The sequence below is a fragment of the Corylus avellana genome, chromosome 9, assembly GCF_965113065.1.
Source record: "Corylus avellana chromosome 9, dhCorAvel1.hap1.2, whole genome shotgun sequence".
Lineage (NCBI taxonomy): Eukaryota > Viridiplantae > Streptophyta > Magnoliopsida > Fagales > Betulaceae > Corylus > Corylus avellana.
In genome coordinates, this window is record NC_142498.1 from 21,433,242 (window position 1) to 21,451,820 (window position 18,579).

Consider the following 18,579-nt stretch of genomic DNA (forward strand, 5'->3'; position numbering starts at 1 on the left):
TTTGGACGGCATGAATTAAATAAAAATTAAATAAATTAAAAGTAGGATTTAAAAATCGAAGGAATAAATTAAACTTGAAGCAAAAAAGTAATAATAACCAAAATAATTATTGAAAAAATACAAATTTTTATTTTCGCTACTATTTTTTTTATATGCGCCCCATCACATGCTCTATTCTACTTTATCTTTCTTTAAATATTCTTTTACATTTAAAAAAAAACACAAAAAAAAAAAACAAAAACATTGTAGGACCGTGATACACAGCACATGGCGTGCCTTACACGTGGCATGCACAGCATGCGGTGTGCTGTGTTACTTCACCCAAGTAGTAAATAGGCAGAGAGTTCAGACTATAAGAAAAAAAAAATGTTAAAATGGCTACTTTATTGAATAAAAGAATAACTCAAAATAATCAAATTAGTTATTATGAAGCACTTGACCATTCTGCTTAAGATAGCTCTTAAAATATAATATGTTATATGCAAGTTTCACTCAAGTGCTCGTTCAATTTGATGATGACGTTCCTCCATAAGTCTACATTGGCTCGAATGGATGGTCCCACCTTCGGAGAAAATATGACTTTGCTAGTTAAAATAAGAAGTGGTGGGTATCACTTTGGGTCCGTAAAGTCATTATCGGTCAATTATTCGAAATTTTTGATTAAATCAATTAATTTATCGATTTCATTTCAATAATAAATTATTTCGAAATTTTCGGTTAATTTTGGTCGGTTAATCAGTTAACCGTTGACTTTTTAAATTTGGCCAAAAATTAGTTATTATGGGGCCTTTTTTTTTTTTTTTTTTGTGGCTAAAATAACTTATTAAACATAAGATGCAAATAATAAGAATATAAGATGCAAAAAACTTACTAAATACTTTCAACAAAACATCACTTCACAAAGTCTATCCATTAAAGCCTTAATCTATGTCAAATTTGGCAATTTGGTTCAGTTTGGTTAACAGACAACAACAATTTTATACCGATTAATCGACGCCGATTTAAAAAATTCATACAAATTTTTGACTCACATAACTCGGTTGACGGTTAATTTCGGTTCGGTTGTAGTTGGTAGGCGATTAATTTGCCCACCCCTAAAAAAAGCAAAGGGCTACCGAAAAAGCTTTACAAAAACAGTAAAAGACAATCTATTTGGCAACCTGTCTACTCTAAAATTTGCACATCAAAGCTTATATATACTATTTTCTTACGTCAATGTGAAAAGAGGGAAATGAGAATTACAAGAAATAAATATTAAAAGAGACCGAACTTTTATAAGAACAATTGAAAATAGGTCAAAAGTAGATAACAAAAGAGACAAAAAAAATTTTAAGAACGATTGAAAATAGGGCAAATAAATAATATTGCCTATCAAACAAATGGATAATGCTAGTGAAGGCAGTTAAATATGGTAACATTTCATAAACGAAGCAAAACCTAAAAGAGAAATGTTAGAGGTCAATAAATTTTTCATATTTGGCCTATATTCCCTTACAATCAACAATTGGATTTGTAGGGTCCACTATTGATTAATGTGAAATCTACATAAGTTTACAAATCCAATGGTTAATTGTAAGGGAATACGGGCAAAATATGAAGAACTTATTGACCTCTAACATTTCTCGACCCAAAAAGGTTACCAAATGGAACAAAACCCAAAGATTAGATACTCAACTTTGGGAAGTGGAGCCCAACAATATTTAAGCACATGGTCCAGGGCCCAAACTTTTTTTCCAAGGCCCAATCTTTACATTTAAATTAGTCGACCGTTCAAGCCCCTCTCTCTCTCACTACAACGGTCCTATTATTCTCTGCGACTGAAAGATTTTTGAATTTTCTTCTTCTTTCTCTTCTTCCCCTTCTTCTACTTCTTCTTCGATTACTTGACCATTCCAACCCCGTCGCGCTATACAACGGTCTTATTTTTCTCTGCTACGGAAAGATTTGAATTTTCCGCTTTGTCGTCTTCTTGCGCGATTCGCTATGGGCACGAATGAACGCTCCGATGTCTCCTCCGAACGCCGAAAATGGGACAAGATCTTCAACGGCCTGGTGCACATGTTGCAGACCCAACAGGAACAGCTGGAGACCCTCGCCCAAGAGCGGAAACTCCTCGAAGATTGCGTCAGAATGCAACACGAGCGATGGGTCTCCGATGCTCGACTCTACGAGGGCCAGATTTCTCGGGTAATTCTCAAAACGATTCGAAGATTGTTTTGGGTTTTGGAAAATGGCTTGGGAATTTGAAATTAGGGTTTCGGGGATTTTTTTGAGGTCTACCCTTTTGGATGGTTTCTTAGGGATTTTTTTTCTTGTAATTTCTTGTGTAGATGAACGGGGATTTGGTAGCCCAACAGATGACACTCTCGTTCGAGGCGGCCAAGTCAGATTTTGTGACGAGCTTGAAGCGGAGAGAGGCTTTTCTCGAGAAATTGAAACTAGGTTAGTGTTTCTACTTGTATTTCTACAAATTTGAATTAGGAGTTTTCCAGTTTTCTTTGTTGCACAACAAACACCGACACACAGAGAGAGCACAAAGACCTAAGCTTTGTTTGATCTCTGATGAGTTCTCCAAAAGAAAAGAGTTTTGAGGATTTTAGTGTATTTAAGAAGTACGATAGCTGTTATATCTTCCTGTGATTTCTCAGCAATTAAATGCACCATTGATTTCTTCCAATTTATCTAATTTAGGGTTTGGAACGAGAAATAGTTACATATATATGTGTGTGTGTGTGTGTGTTGTGTTGTGCTGTGTTGTAAGATTGACTAATAACTTTTTGCCTTTCTTTGATGTCCAAGTTGACATGCACGCCCAAAGTGGTATCTCATTCTTATAAGTTATGATGGACACAGGGCCTATAGAATTTCTTTTAAGTTTGATGCAATTTTTATGTAAAATTTGAGTCATGCTTTCTTCTCCACCACATTTCCATGTGTTATTTTGTGTATGTGTGCTTGGAATTTTTGTGTACCATTGTCTAAGTGCTCCATTGTTGTTTTCTTTTTCACTATTGCAGAAGATGCAGAAACTGAGTTGGCGGATTTCAAAGCGTGGTTTGACTACTTCTCTCGTGAATCCTGTGACCCAAAAGTATGTTCCACCACAATTTTGCTGAAATATGTTTTGTATTTTCATTTTAATGTTATTGATAGCTTTCAATTTTCACAGGTTCTTTCTCTGAGAAACGGCAGTGATATGCAGGGAGAAGAGCGGCGTTCTAAGATATTGGAAGGTGAAATAAGGAGATTAAAGAGTGAATATGAGAAGCTTGCCTTGGAAAAGAGTTCTGAGGTATCTGCACTGCTGGCAGAGAAAAAATTCGTGTGGAATCAGTATAAAATTATGGAAAATGACTACACTAGTAAATTAGGGAGTAATCGTTCTGAAGTTGCAAAAGCAAATGAGACAATAGAGAAACTTCTTTCCAGAGTGAAGCAGCTGCAGTCACTGAACGATGAAAGGGATGAAATGATTGCAAGATTGAGAAATAAAGTGGCCGAGACAAATAAATTGAATGAAGCAACTTCCAGAACCTCCCACAAGTTGGATTTGTTAAAAAAGCCTAGAAGTTCTTCAGTCACACCTGCATTAAATTATTGTACGGCCAGAGCTCAACGATCTTGTGTGGTAGCCAAGAAGAGCGGCAGCAATAGAAGTGATATCACTGGCCAAAAAGAATCATCTGCTGCACAATTTCCTGATTCTGAAAAGGTAATTGTGAATTAGTTTTCTTTACCATACTGTAGCTATAATTATTATACCCTGCTACTGCTAGATGATACTTGACCCAGTGAAAGTCCCTAGGATATTTTCATCTGCTTCATTTAATACAGAAACCTTTCACTGTTTATGTCATGGATGAGCGTTGAGTGCTACATCTTCTCTTGAAGTGTCTTGTTGAAATGTTTGAGTTGAATGCGTCTCACTAGCAGGAACAGGTTTTGGTGCATGATACAAATCTAACTTTGAATAAATTTAATCTGAAGCAATCTGACAATGACTATAATATCCTAAATAAAAATTGCAATTAAATGATACTAGTATCAGCTGGCTACATAACATAAATAGGGTGAGAGTTGTATCATACAAAATGTTGTCTGCATCATAAACTTTAGAGGTTAAATAATTTGTTTATGAAGTTTTAACTTCACAGTGCCAACTCACTCTTCCGTACAAATAAACTCTTAGTTATCATAACAGAGAATAGGCATAAAGCATGATAAGTAGGTACCTTTTTTTTTTTATATATATATCTCTAGCTCAGTGTTAGTGCAGAAATCTGTTGGTTGATTTGTTTTGCATTTAATGTACATGGTCAAAATTGAACTTCCATTGGCATTTTCCTTCTGAATTCTATATGATTCGCAATAGAAGTACATGGTCAAAATTGAACTTCCATTGGCATTTTCCTTCTGAATTCTATATGATTCGCAATAGAAGTACATGAATGGTTCATATATTATTACTCAATATTTAATAATATGTACATGAATGGTTCATGTATTAATACATACACAAGTACATAGAAGAGAGGAAAGAGATCTTATTTGTCTTGTCCCATTGTGCTTTTGTTGGACATGAAATGAAAGGCTAATAATATGTCAAGCCCTTCCTTCTTTGTTGACCAGGGAAGCAGAGTTTCAAAGAGAAAAGGAGTTGATGTTTTTCCCATTTCAGAGACCCCAAGATTGTTCTCATCCGACTTCAAGGTTCCCAAGCTGAAGACACATCTAAGATGACCCCTGAATAACATTTTCCTGCCTTTTGATTTTTTGATAGGGTAGCTAATCATTGTAGAGCTTCACTGGTGGCTACTGTTGTAATTCTTAAATTCTTTTGTTATATGTAATTACTTTTTTAGTCTTAGTCTGGTGCAAGCTGTGCTGCTCTGATGATTCTTTAATCAGTGTAAACTGTGTAATGTAAAATAGTTTTTTTAGGATCTAACATGTTCTTTGTTCTCTCCCGTCTTTGCTTTCTTTAAGTCTTTCTTTTACTTCCACAAGTATTATTCTAGCTCATGTCTCTGGACTCATGCTATTCCAAAATGCCTGCATGTCCCAAGCTGCTGAATCCGTGAAGCACAGGAGTGTAGGCATCGATAATATCCGTTCTATTTGTGAATAATATTAATATTTACGTGTCTTTTAAAAATTTTAAATAAAATAACATTATATAACATTATATACATCGTTGCATGCATTAACTTTAATTCTAGCTATGAAATTGAGAAGATTCTTGTCCTTGAAAATGTAGGATTTGGACTTTAACGGCTCTTTTTTTACATTTATGGATATAAAAGGGAGACCAATATCCTTCCCATTCAATCAGATCGAGGTTTTGCTTGAATTTAGGCTTCATGCATGTTGATCAATCAAAAGCGACTCCCAAGTGACTTGTATGGGGTTATGGCACTGGAATTGAGATTCAATGCAATAGGTGCAATGGTTTTTTATGTGGGTCGAGAACCATCCTGAAAAGTAAATTATACCTAACATTTTATTTACAATAAATAACTTCATAATAAGAGTTAATTAGTGAAGACTTTTGACTTTGTTAGGCCCTTTAACAAATTTTAAACCGATATGATTGGATCAGAATTCCTGCTCATTTGCAACCCAAATTGCTAAAAATTTGAACAAACTTTAAACCGATATGATTGGATTAGAATTCCTACTCATTTGCAACCCAAATTGCTAAAAATTTGAACAGTATATGTGAGAGAATTCTTATCAGGCTCGTGTACCCGAAACAGATGGGTGGACAACCTAAACCTTATTATATTTTCGTATACTTGCAGACTTAATTACTAGTAATATGGATAAGAATCTCTCTCCCAAATTAACTAGTACGCATAATATGATGAACCCCAAATTGGTGGCCACCACTTGGAATGAAAATAAGACTGGTAAGAGAGCATAAGCACAAGCAGAAGTAGCAGCAATCCCAGGCCCCAAGGCATTGGAGGCAAGCTCTGGGCTTGATGAACGGCATCAATCTTTGTTATCGGAGCAAGAATCACAATCCTGCCGTACTTGGTGATCATGTGCATCACAACGATGAGCAGCAAAGGCAATAAGAAGAGAATAAACTTGAAGTTGATGATTGTTTGGTGCATCTGTGACTTGTAGCCTGTATAAGAGGAAAGCAACAACAGAAGAACCATGATGCCGGCAATGGTGAGTAGAGGCATCGGAGGTGGAGATATGGACTGCAGGGTTTGCTCTGTCCACCCTTGCTTCCATGCCGGACCCCTTCTTTCCCTCAAAAACCAACCCATCTTCTCTCCCTCTCTCTCTGTGGCTCTCTCAGCTTTTTCTCTACGTGCCTCTGTTATTGTGAGAAGGTTTTATAACGGTCGGTTGTGATTACTTTGGCATAGATTCTCAACCGACCTTTCTTTTGGACTGATGCCCACCGAGTTGGGATCGATGCCAATACGATAACTTTAGGAAATAATTATATGAGTTTTTAATTTCAAATTAAATCCAAACTGTTCAATTGCATCAATTAATGGAATATGATCATCAGTTTAAAATGGACCGAAAAATATTTAGTTCATAACTAAGATTTCTTCTAAAAATCTTAAAGCTACGGACCCACAAATAAGACACATCTTCCACAAACAAAAAATAATAATAAAATATTATTTCATATTAAAAAAATAAAATAAAATAATAAAATAATAAGGGGTGGTTGGCCACCCCATCTTAACCATAGGGGGTGGCCGGACCACCCCATGTTAGCTGGGGGTGGTCCGGCCACCCCCAACCACCCCCCTCCCCCTTCCCCTTTTTTTAATTTTTTTTTAAATATGAAATAATATTTTATTATTATCTTTTGTTAGTGGAACATGTGTCTTATTTATGGCTTTAAGATTTCTAAGAAAAAATCTTAACCATGAACTAGATATTCTTTAGTCCAAAATGAATTTGAGAGGATTCTGTTGATCAATTAATTATTACAATTTAAATTTTTGCTAATAAATTGCAATTAGATAAAAAAAAATCCTCCATTTGAATCGCTTTTTGGCTTTCAAAAGTGAAAGCATATACTCATTTAGTTTTTCATATAATCTTTAACTTTGAATCCACCTTCTCGACCTGTATTAAAATGTAATAAAAAATAAAAAAAACATGTTTATTGTTGTCTTTTGTTAAAATATGTGTCAAAAAAGATGAGCATAAAACAAAGGAACATATTCTACTTTTTATTATGCTTTTCTGGTAGAGAAATGCTAGAATTTAAGAAAAACTTTACATTTTGTCTATAAAAATCTATATGGCAAGATGCCACATCATATTTTTAGTGGAAAGAAAAATACAACTTTTAAAATATGTTAGAATCTAATAAAAATTTCATATTTTGCCCATAAAAGATAATGTGGCAAGATACTATATCATATTTTTTTTGTTTTGACTTTTTTCCTCCGCAAAAAAAAAAAAAAAAAAGAAGTGATATCTTGACACGTGAGCTTTTATGGACAAAATGTAGAGTTTTTATTAGATTATAGCATTTTCTTAATAAAAAGAAGATAATGTGTCATATTATCATATAAACTTTTATAGATAAAATATGAAATTTTTATTAGATTCTACCGTATCTTATAAGGTATATGGCTTGTCACTTTTTTTTTTCTTTTTTAAGAATATGGTTTGTCACTTGGGACTGTTTGTGTTTCAGGTTTTGGGACACATGGCAAATGTGAAAGAATTGAAAGGGAAGGTATGTCGGACGAGGATTTCTTTGAATTTTACTGAGGGAGGGGGATTAGGGCTACGTGTCCTGGACAGTCCGGAGTGTTTTTTAACAAACAACCGCTGCGGGGGAATGGAGGAGATCGATGACGTACAGTAGTTGAAGAGGAACATGACATTCCTTTTAGTAATGGGCCGAGTTTAGGGCTAATATTGGAGAAAACCAGGCCGATTTGAATTCAAAATTGGGTCGTGTTAGCCTGGACCACCGATGGATAAAAAGTCCAACCACATTCAAGTCTAAAAATTAAAGCTTTTGCTTCTATTTATAATTAAACTACAACAAAAAATTTATTCTATCCAAATCCCACCCATGATTTGTTTTACCCCACAGCAAAGCTAGCTTCCCTTTTGATATGACAAATTTAGCAGCTTACCGAGTTTTCCTTTGCATTTTTTTCTTACTTGCTCTAATTTGACCCATTTTATTTAAGAATATTGACTATTTGCAATGAATCACCCTAAAAAATAATACTTTGTAATCTCAAATCTCAACTAAATTAAAACATCTATTACTTCTCACTTACCTGGCCCATTTAGTCGATGTGTGATATATGCACATGACATGTATATTATATGCGAACTACACCAACTATGGTGTATAATTTGGGAGGAGATGTCGTTGTAAAAATCTTCAAGAATTTATCTTGAACTTCTTTTTCAGAAAGGGCATTCCTAACACTTCATAATACATATTACATAATTTGAATGTTATATTTATTTATGTATTTTGCTAGCTTGCTTTCTTCTTCTTCTTTTTATTTTATTATTTTATTATTATTATTTTTTTTAATATAGGAATAGAACGGTTTTTATAGATTACTAAACAATATTAACTACTTTGCATTAGGTCGTTATAGTTTCTATCGAAACGTCCTAATCTCGAAACCTAAGGAAAACGCCGTTTTCTTATTATTTTGGGGCTCGAAAGTCGAAACCCTCAAAAACCAAAAAGAAACCCGGGCTTCCCAATTTCAAAAACCCTAATCGCCATCTCCAGTATTCTTTTCACAAAAAATCCGTTATTTTCTGCGGTTCTTTAACTTCCCGGGGAAAATGCCCTCGGAGGATTCGAAGCCCGTGAAGAAATCGGAGTTGGAAGACGAAGAAGAAGATGACGAGAAGCAGAGCCTGGGATCGATTCTCGAAGGCCGCAAGAAGAAACTCTCAAATGCAAATGCAAATGCTGGTTCGGTCAAACCTCGGCCCAAAGAACCAAAAGTGAAGAAAGAAGAGCGCCTAGATGACGAAGATGAGAAACCCATTAAGTCTTCTCTTTCTTCTGGGTCTCGCTTCAAAGTAAAGAAGGAAGAGAATGAAGACGACGACGATGACAAGCCCCTTGCCAAACGAAGCTCTAATACTAAGCCTGACAAGGTTTCTAACACTCTTTGTTTTATTAAGTTTAAAAAGGCCTAGTCTTTCTGTTCTATGACTAAAGCTGAGGATGGTGTAAGAAATAAAAGTTTTTATTTGATTCGATTTTTTTTTATAATTTTTTTTTTTTTTTTAATCTGTTTTAAGTCTGCTTACTTAGTCTAAGTAAGCAAACCATTGCTTTGGACTGAATTGAATTGGTGGTTTGGTTTAATGTTAAGATTTTTTTTTGTTCTGTACCTGTTTAGTAAATAGGCTGTTGTTGATTTATGGGTGTGGTTTTTGTTTTTGTTTTGTGGAAGGAACTAAAGCGGAGAAAGACGACAAAGGAGGAGGAGAAGGAGAAGGCAGATACGGCAACAGAGCGGAAGAAGAGGGAGAAGAAGGTGTATGATTTGCCTGGTCAGAAGCGAGACCCTCCCGAGGAGGTATTGTTCTGTTGTTCTATTTTACATTTTTACTTGGTTTTATTTTAGCTTAAGGTGTTTTCTTTGAGGGTTTTTGAGTGGTGGGATTGGTGCATTCTGCAATTTCAGAGAGACCCACTGAGGATCTTTTATGAAACGCTTTATAAGCACAATCCGGATAGCGAAATGGCGCAGTTCTGGTGAGTCATTTTGCCCCAATTGTGTAATCGTTTTCGTGGTCTGACACCCAGTTTTGCTGTTAAGTTTCTTTTTTGTTATACTTTTTGCCTGGTTTTAGAATGTAGAGAAGGCGTGCATATCTAAAACTGATTAATTGGTTGTTTTTGAGTAAGAACTTTACTTACGGGTTTTGACATTTAAATTACTAGATATTTTTCCCGTAAGAGAGAGTTGAGGTAGAGTGGAAATACTGGAGAATATGTTTACTGCTTTTGTTATATTGCATGCTTATAAGAAATTGATCGTTTTATTTTTAGCATCAAGTATATGGAGTTATGAATAGTTTGATCTGCCCTAGATTACTTATTTACATTAAAGGCGTTACATTTTGGAGTGGATTGAGTTTTGATTTGTCAACAAATGTGATTTAATAGTAAATTATATTGTCACCATTATGCTCCTTGCCTGTCCCTTGTAATGTTGTCACACTTCTTGCTTCCAAGCATGGGACAGCACGTTAATCATGCAACAGGTCGTATGTGGTGGCCGAAACCCACTTGTGCCTTTTATGATACGTTTTTATATGTTGCACTCCTATCTTTCTACAATGACATGTTCTGGGAAGCTGGTTTTGCATAAACTCGCAAATGATATTTATTTTACATGAGAAGAGATTATGTAGATTTCTTAATGCTTTCCATGTAACCTTTGTAATGATTTATATGGACTTGTTTATTTGATGATAAAACAATTTTTGGCTATCAAGTTTGTTTTCTGAATACATTAAAATGACAATATACAGTTTTTGACATCCATATGGGGCTTTTAGTTATTGAAATGGTGCCATGATTTTAGCATTACCGTTGAGTTATCAAGCGTAAGGATTGCTTTATATGTACTCGGGCTTTAGTTGCAGCTTACACGTTGCAATTTGCAGTCTGCTTGTTGCACATAGATGATTGAGCAGTTGTTGTTACCTTCATAGGAAATTTGGCTATTTGTGATTTAAAAATGTAAGCATGTCGGGATCGATTGATGATATGCATATCCTGCATTATTGTTGACATGGCGGTTTATATTCTCAAATTGTTGACGATTTAGCCCTTATCGGATTTTTGATGATTTAGGCCTTTTTTATAATGTTATGTTGAACTGTTTTATATTCTGAATCTGGATTTGACGAAAAAATCTTAGCTTCTGCTGAAGTACTCCTTGTTAGCTATTTTTCCTCAGTAAGAAGATAGTATGCACTCCTTTGGTCAGTAGATGATATGGCAGATCACTGTGTTCCAGCTCTGGTCCACTTTATATTTTGTTCTCTCCTCTAAAGGAGAAAATGGTTTAAAGAGAGAGATAGAGAGAGAGCACTAATAAGTATGGTCTTGCAGAGTAGTCTCATGGATTAGATAGATAAGTTGCATATTGAGCATGCCCCATCTTTTGGGACTTTTGAGCGATTTTTCTTTTTCCTTTTTCTCTTTTTCAAATCTCCCCCATTTTTAATGCTCATTAAAATGTGATGCATATTTGACATGATTTAGTAATTCTGCTCACTTGAAAAGCAGCTACTTTGTCATACCATGTGATTGATTTGACTCTTTTTTTTTTTTTTTTTGATGATTTGGCATGTGTTTATATCAATTCTCTGTATTATTATTATATCTAGGATTTACGTAAAAGCATATTTGCATTCAATGTAATTGCAGGATGATGGAGTCTGGTTTGCTTTCCAAAGAGCTTGCAAAGAAAGTTTATGAGAAGAAGCAGAAAAGGAGTAATCAGCAGAAGTTCAGTTCCCCAGCCAAAGCTGTAGCAACCGTGAAGCGGAGTACTGTGTCTGTTAGTGTTGTTAAGAAAAAATTACCATGCTCCCCAGTTTCATCAAACAAGAAGAGGACGACAGAGTCGATAGCTGCATCAAAGCAGACTAAGAAGCAGAAGATTGAGGATGGAAGTTCTGATGATGACATTGTTTTGGCTAACAGGAAAAGGCCATCCTCTCTAGTTTCTTCTATTAAAAAGACCACCACAGACTCAAAAGTTTTATCGAAGCAGTCTAAGAAACGGAAAAGGATTGAAGATGGAAGCTCCGAAGATGATTCAGATGATGACTTTGAACCCATAGCAATGACAAAGAAGCAGCGAGCAGCTTGATTATGTTTATCGTTAACTGATTAGGGCTTCTTACATTTTTTTCGTTATCACTCATTAACTAATACCTATTTGCTGATTAACTGCTGTCAACACTGATATTGTCAGTGTCCTCATTGCAAGGATTGTTTATATGTTTATAGAACAGTCCTATGTTAATCTGGAATTTCAGGTCGGGAGGACACTCCTCTCCAACGTCCCTATTGCTCCGTTACAGAAGGCTTGGAAAGATTTGGTGAAAGGGTGTTAGACAAGCAATTGATGCTTAAACTCTACCTTCATTGAAACTTGAAGGATAAAAGGGTGGGGAGGGAGAGAGAGCCACAAGAATGCCACCAAAAGTGGAAAAGAGTTGGGGAAAGGCTAAAACAATTCAAGGTGTTTATACATTGGCCTTAGCCGAGAAAAAAACTCGGTGTAATGCAGATACTATTTAAAGAGAATATAAAAAAAAGCTAGATGATAGCTAGCAAGCCTATTCTTTTTGTCTTAAAAAAAAAAAAAAAAAAAAAAAAAATCAGCTATTAAACACTGTAGTGTTGAAAATTTGGACTATGTAGCAAAGTAAATGCTGGCTAATTCTAGTAGGGATCAGATGCACAGAGAAATGTCGTGGTCGTGACTCGTGAGATTTTTCCTGTTAGGCTGTTAAAGAGCAGCATGTTTCCATATATAGTTTTTATTATTTATCTTCTTTTAATTATTGTAATAATTATTAAAATATTAATTAAACAATTAAATCAATTTTCTCGCATCATCGCTTATGAAATAAATGTTAATTTAATATTATATGACAACAAAAATTCTGAATTCCAAGAAATTTCCGTCATTCACTTTGAGAAATAGTCATATGCAAAATGTTGCATAAAGGTTCGTTGTAATTGTCAAGCCAATCAAAACCTTGACAACTTGTGGAGTGATTCATGTAAATGCGCGTCTTCTTTTAACAATTTGGCAATCTGCCCAATACGAGTACAAACAGCATCGCCCTCTATGCTATACCTTAACTTTTAGGTATATATATAGATATGAGGTTTGATACGGACACAACACAAACTCAATTCATGGCCAACTTCTCTCCTACGTGTAAAAAAAAATTGAATTTTAAACCAAACAAATTGTCTTTTTTCTCAAATTTTCAGAACCCCAAAATCTTCTCGATCAATTTTTTTTTTTTAAAAAAAAAATGGCACGTAGGAGAGAAGTTGGCCATAAATTGGATTTATGTTGTGACCTTAACATTTTTCTATATATATAGTTTAGTTAAAGTGGACTTTATTTCAGTACAATTAGTTGTCTGAATTACATGCAATATCGGCAGTTAATGAGAGAGAGAGAGTAGTTTAAGGTCCACTTGTCCGAAGGGTGAATCCGCACCCTATATTGCTTGGGCATGTGGGTCCTATATTGGCGCTCTCTCTCTCTCATTAACCTCATATACTACGTGTAAAGTTAACAACTAATTACATTTGGCACAAATCCAAGTAGAGTCAATAATCTAATGTGTCATGCTTCAACCACAAGTTCTATTCCCTTTTTAAGGGGTGAATTTTTATTTTTTTTTTATTTTTTTTTTATTTATTTTTTTTAAGGCATATTGGGTTAAGCTAACCATGTATTTAAGGTTGTAAATTAATAGAGTCGATCGCGAATAAATTCAAGCTTAGCTCAAATTAGCTCAGCTTGGGATTAACTCATTTATTAACAAATATAGCTTAACTAGATTTTTACGCTCGTTTATTAAACAAGTTAAACTCGTATAAACTCGGCTCGACTCATATAATTTAATCTTTATAATATTATTTTTAAGTTTATAATGAGAACATCTTAAGTACTTTAAAAGATCAAATAAAATTCTTATAATATGACAGATATAGAATTATTGTAATTGTGAGTCTAAAAATCAATATAGATGTATGTGTATGTGTACTTGAATAATAAATTTATATGCATACATATAGACTCAAGATTAAATTGTTTAAAATTCAAGCTGATTTATTAATTAACTTAAATGATAAAATTTTTAAAATAATTAATTATCTAACTATTAGTATGAATATACGAAAAAAAAAAAAAAAACAATGGTAAGGCGTTCACGGGAAATGCGTTTCCAATTATGTTTGGGTATTTGGGTTTGGGTATGATACGCAGCCAGCCTGGCAGGTGGCGGGCTCTCCGGCTCTTACCTCTCCGTATTCTGCTGGGAAAAATTTCCGTTAAACGACGTGTAGCACAAGTTCAACAGGAAGAGGCGAGCACGCGCTTCATCACTAGCGAAGCACGCACGCGCAACTTCAGTGGTTGTTTAATAGACGACACTTTGCCAGGAACTACGAACCCTACCTTAATCTCCCCAGTGTGTGACACGTGTCCACAGCCACAACCTTTGTTACAATTCGCTTTTGATGCATTAAAACCCCGTCTTCCAAGCAACAAAATACACACTCTCGCCCTCTCTCTCTGCCTAATCCAATCCCTTTGCTTTCTTTTTCTTTCTCTCTTTCTCGCAAGTTTCTCTGTTTACGGCGGTGTTGCTGAGAAAAAACAAAGGTTGTTGAGAGAACAATGATGCGGCGGAGTGTAATCGCTCCGGTCACCGACTTCACGACGGATGACATTGACGCCGCCGACGTCTTGCTCATGCTCTATTTACCGCGAGTGTTCCTCAAGGTCGAGAGATGGGCCGTGAAGAGAAGGAGATCTTCCTGGAGTTCAATGCAATCTTTCCGTCGTGGGGTCACTGGGTCTGGTGGGGTGGCTCTCAAGTGTGAGGCGGAAGGTGCACCGGCGGCCAAGGCCGATTCCTTGAGTCCAGCGGTCAAGGCAGAGGCTTTGATTCCGGCGGACAAGGCAGAGGCTTTGAGTCCGGGGACCCCTCTTTCCTTCCCGCCTAGTAGCGAATCGGACGAGAAGCCGAAGCAAGACCTGCAAAGAAAATTCCCTCAGAAAAGGGTATTTCTCTCTTTCTTTTTCATTCTTGATAAATTTTCTTGACGAAATTCAATTTTCTTGGAGCGTTGACTAATTTGCTTTGTCTCTCTGTTGCTTTTTCACTGTTCTTTTATAATTTTATCGACGAAATTATGTTTTCTTGGTGTGTTGACTACTGTTTTTTTGTCTCTCTCTAGGTTTTTCATCATTCTTTTCTAATTTTCATGACGAAAATAAATTTTCTTGGAGTTTTTAACTCTGTTTCTGATGATTTATTTTGTATTTTTTAGGTTTTTATTTTTATTCTACATTCTGATTTGTGTTTTTTTCTTGGGTGTTCTTGATCTTGTAGAAGAGAGAGGAGTGGATGGTGATTATTGACGGATTAAATCAAGACAGGGCTTTTCTAAAAGAGGTGAGTTTATTTATTTAATTTTCTTGTTACTATTGATTTGTCAATTTCTTTATCTCCTAAGATTTCTATCTAACGCTCTTTGCGAAATCCAAACAGGAAATTGAGAATATGAGACGTAATTGCGACAACGTGAGAGCTTTCAATTTGGAGTTGAAGGCGAAGGTAATTATTATTAATTTTTTCTGAGTTAGATCTTTTTTATTTTATTTTATAATTGATAATTGATAATTGATAAATTAACCCTTTTGTACAGTTAAGCGCTGGCCCCTGTTTGGAAACTGGTAAAATTGGTGCAGAAAATAAAGATTCGGATCAGATTGGTCAGCTGCACCCCTTGTTGCCATCTAGCAATGGATCTGGCATGGCCCACAGCAATATGGGTCCATCTGGTCTTCCTGATCTCAACATCTCTGCAGAAGGAACGATCGGGATTGAGTCTTCCGGACCGGTTGATCTCAACGTGGCCAACAAGAATTTGGGTCGGGCTATGGCACTGGCTGCTCAAGCCAGACACAGGAGGATGCTGATTCGCAGGATCAAGAAAATTCAAGTCTCCAATAACACGACGCATAGATGAGATTTTAGATTTTACTGTATTAGCCTATTAATATTGTTAATTAGGTTTTGTCTTTTGAGGGAAGATTTTCCTAATCTTTCTTTTCTTTTTCTTTTTTCTTTTTTAATTTTTTAATTTTTAGGCAATATTTGTTGATTGGCTATCTGGATGTAAATTGGGATAGCTCCATAATTTTTGGTCTATTGAAGGAAGGTTTCTATAATGAGATGGTTATTGAGGATCTCTTTTTGTATTTCTCATGCCCTTAACTAACACACACGTCTGAAGTTGTATGGAAATCCTCAGATTCCAAATTTGGAAGTAAATAATATATATGTCATCTTGGTGGCTGGCTGGCTGCTGCTGTTTTAGGGGTTGAAGGGGGGCCTAGGGCTTTTATATTTGGTGGCAACAATTACATGTACCTAATTAGGCCATATTTAGGTAATGATTGGCCATATTTAGGTAATGATATGAAGATTATGTCTTTTTAATCATGAGTTATGCTAAATACTATATTGTTATCTTATAATAGTGTAAATAATATTAAAATAAGGAAAATGTTAAATACTCTCCTAGTGTTCTAATAAAATTATAATATCTAACATTTAAATATGTCCTTATTTACTTTATCATTATCTACGAAATGATCGGTCCGCACAAAAGAAGGGGATGAGAATTTGAATTAGTGATCTCCGCTTTATGAGGCAGAATTCATAGCCAATTAAGCTACTTCTTGGGACGATTCTTGTTGAGAGCTTCAAGAGGCCAACCAAAAAAAAGAAGAAGAAAAAAAAAAGAGCCGAAAAAAAAGGTGAATGGGCAAGGCCCGAATGACGAGTCAGATAAGTGAGACCCATAGAAGGATGTAGTTGGACTGGGCTTTCAGCATACAACGTGGGATTTTAGTCAGCAAGTGTGGCTCCTCTACAAACTGCTGCCACCCAAAGCCCCAATCCTCTCTAACCCTAACACACTTCTATACTTTCAGTTCGTATATAAAGTGACGGACGCACGCGGCTGCCTCTACTTCTAAAATCCGCCGTATCAAATACTATTTTACTCTTCAATATCAGAGAGAGAGAGAGAGAGAGGGATTATTATACTGCAAGTGGGATAAATCAATGGGGTGCAAATGATGAGAATTTTTTTTGTTGGATTACGAGAAGCTTACGCTTTTCTTAACGTGAGCGATGTTCGACCTCATACTTCCATGACTCTGATGCACCCAACCTCCTCCGATTTATTTCCCTCGTTTTTTCGTCTTCGTTCCCTTATTGATTTCCAAAGTTAATTTTTGAAGAAATTCCTGTATCTTGGTCTGTGATTCGTAGATGTTTTGATTTCTGTTAGAAGCTGTGCGATTCTTTGAGCTAAGAATTTTTGTTTGTGGTCAGACCGATTGGCTCCCTAATTGGGTCCTTAATCCATTGTTAGTTTCGTTATTACTTATGCTTGGTTACAGATTACATGCTTGATTACAGATTCTCTTTCTGAAATAAAGTCCCCAACAAGTTTCCTATGAACAACAAGACTCGTTCTTTAATAAAACGTAGATTTTTTCATTTGTTTTGAACTGTTTGTTATTTTTTCAAATAAACTTTCAAATCAGATATATTTTCGCAATTGTTTTAAAAATGCATTTTTCGCAATAATAGTAACTAAATTATTATTGAATTTGAGTTGAATTATTTTTAAGGGTTAAATACCTAATACCTTGGGGTTTCATAATTTTTTTTTTTTTTTTTTTTCTTCTAAAGGTTTGATTTTTATTACAGGAAGTCCATGTATTTCGTTCATTGACCGTTAGTTGACTTAATGGAATGACACGTGGACCAATTAAAAGTTGACATTTGACATAAGTGACTACGTTATTAGTGATGATGTGGTCACCTAATTAATTTTTTTTTTCAAACAAAAAAAAAAGGAAAAAAATCCTTGGTCATTTGTGGGTGGCCAAGCCACCCCATCCGGCCAGATAGGTGTGACCATCTAGTTTATAATAATGACATATGTTTTTTGAGCACGTAGAAGTTACATGTTTTTTTTAATAGTAAGGATAAACTTAAAAGAAATTTTATTAAAAAAATATATACATTTTACATGTTATTAAAAAAATATTTGACTTTCACGGAAGGGGATTCTCTTCATTTCAAAAGAAATGAAAAATATCCAATTAATATTTTTTAGAAGGATAAAATTGTCATTTTAATCTTTTGAACATCATTTGAAATAAATAGTATCTTTTTTGACTTTTACATATTAAAAAACACATATCATTATAATAGATTAGGTTGAAAAAAATTCATCTAGCCTATCACTACTAGAAAACTATGATCTAGTGTTAGAGGTTTAATAATAGAGGTATTTTATGATTAAAATACCTTAGGATAATATGTTATCTTTATAGATAACATTAGATTAGAGATTTGAATTTAAATATCAGAGATAAGTATTATCATTAGAGTAGTTAGTATTTAAATATTAGGGATAAGTATTATCAGTAGTTTATTCTAATTAGTCTTTTATTTTACTATGTATTGTAATTATCTATTTAAAGACATCAAGCTCATTAATAAAGGGGATTAGAGAATTAATCCCAAACTTTGAGTTTGAAAAAGATTTTTTTAAGTTTTCTCAAAATCTTAAAGGTCTAGGTTCCATTTGAATCTAAAGTTTAAGTATCCTCATAACCTAAAATCTGTTCCCTTTTCACGTATCATCTAGGATTACTCAACTTCAACTCAATAATTAGTCCAGAACAGGTGACACTACTGGAAAACTATGTTCTAGGATTACTCAAC

The 18,579-nt window shown here is 34.9% G+C and overlaps 4 protein-coding genes across 5 annotated transcripts; 3 read left to right on the forward strand and 1 right to left on the reverse strand.

Moving 5' to 3' along the window:
* Positions 1-1,807: 1,807 nt before the first annotated feature.
* LOC132190651 (cytomatrix protein-like protein) lies at positions 1,808-4,976 on the forward strand. Its single transcript, XM_059605690.2, has 5 exons — positions 1,808-2,187; positions 2,331-2,442; positions 3,018-3,091; positions 3,170-3,712; positions 4,630-4,976. Exons 1-5 carry the CDS (start codon positions 1,984-1,986, stop codon positions 4,738-4,740), a joined length of 1,044 nt encoding a protein of 347 aa, XP_059461673.1. The 5' UTR covers positions 1,808-1,983; the 3' UTR covers positions 4,741-4,976.
* A 741-nt stretch (positions 4,977-5,717) lies between these two features.
* On the reverse strand, positions 5,718-6,306 carry LOC148583918 (uncharacterized). The gene has a single exon (XM_088510850.1). The coding sequence runs from the start codon at positions 6,279-6,281 to the stop codon at positions 5,847-5,849; it is 435 nt and encodes a 144-aa protein (XP_088366976.1). The 5' UTR covers positions 6,282-6,306; the 3' UTR covers positions 5,718-5,846.
* Positions 6,307-8,653: 2,347 nt separating this feature from the next.
* On the forward strand, positions 8,654-12,083 carry LOC132189677 (nucleolin). The gene is made up of 4 exons (XM_059604439.2): positions 8,654-9,135; positions 9,438-9,563; positions 9,672-9,742; positions 11,429-12,083. The coding sequence occupies exons 1-4, from the start codon at positions 8,815-8,817 to the stop codon at positions 11,874-11,876; spliced, it is 966 nt and encodes a 321-aa protein (XP_059460422.2). The 5' UTR covers positions 8,654-8,814; the 3' UTR covers positions 11,877-12,083.
* A 2,174-nt stretch (positions 12,084-14,257) lies between these two features.
* Positions 14,258-16,016, forward strand: LOC132190216 (uncharacterized). Of its 2 annotated transcripts, none has more exons than XM_088510640.1 (4): positions 14,258-14,825; positions 15,160-15,219; positions 15,316-15,381; positions 15,473-16,016. In XM_088510640.1, exons 1-4 carry the CDS (start codon positions 14,439-14,441, stop codon positions 15,794-15,796), a joined length of 837 nt encoding a protein of 278 aa, XP_088366766.1. In that variant the 5' UTR covers positions 14,258-14,438; the 3' UTR covers positions 15,797-16,016. The 2 variants fall into 2 exon arrangements, with proteins under 2 accessions (XP_088366766.1, XP_059461120.2); XM_059605137.2 differs by having other exon boundaries at positions 14,261-14,825; positions 15,157-15,219.
* The last annotated feature ends 2,563 nt before the right edge of the window (positions 16,017-18,579 follow it).

Coding starts and splice junctions, on each gene's coding strand:
- LOC132190651 (XM_059605690.2), top strand. CDS start 1,984: ATGGGCACGAATGAACGCTCCGATGTCTCCTCCGAACGCCGAAAATGG. Junction 2,188..2,330: donor ACGAGGGCCAGATTTCTCGG/GTAATTCTCAAA, acceptor TTTCTTGTGTAG/ATGAACGGGGATTTGGTAGC. Junction 3,713..4,629: donor AATTTCCTGATTCTGAAAAG/GTAATTGTGAAT, acceptor TTTGTTGACCAG/GGAAGCAGAGTTTCAAAGAG.
- LOC148583918 (XM_088510850.1), bottom strand. CDS start 6,281: ATGGGTTGGTTTTTGAGGGAAAGAAGGGGTCCGGCATGGAAGCAAGGG.
- LOC132189677 (XM_059604439.2), top strand. CDS start 8,815: ATGCCCTCGGAGGATTCGAAGCCCGTGAAGAAATCGGAGTTGGAAGAC. Junction 9,136..9,437: donor CTAATACTAAGCCTGACAAG/GTTTCTAACACT, acceptor GTTTTGTGGAAG/GAACTAAAGCGGAGAAAGAC. Junction 9,743..11,428: donor AGCGAAATGGCGCAGTTCTG/GTGAGTCATTTT, acceptor ATGTAATTGCAG/GATGATGGAGTCTGGTTTGC.
- LOC132190216 (XM_059605137.2), top strand. CDS start 14,439: ATGATGCGGCGGAGTGTAATCGCTCCGGTCACCGACTTCACGACGGAT. Junction 14,826..15,156: donor GAAAATTCCCTCAGAAAAGG/GTATTTCTCTCT, acceptor TTGATCTTGTAG/AAGAGAGAGGAGTGGATGGT. Junction 15,220..15,315: donor ACAGGGCTTTTCTAAAAGAG/GTGAGTTTATTT, acceptor AAATCCAAACAG/GAAATTGAGAATATGAGACG.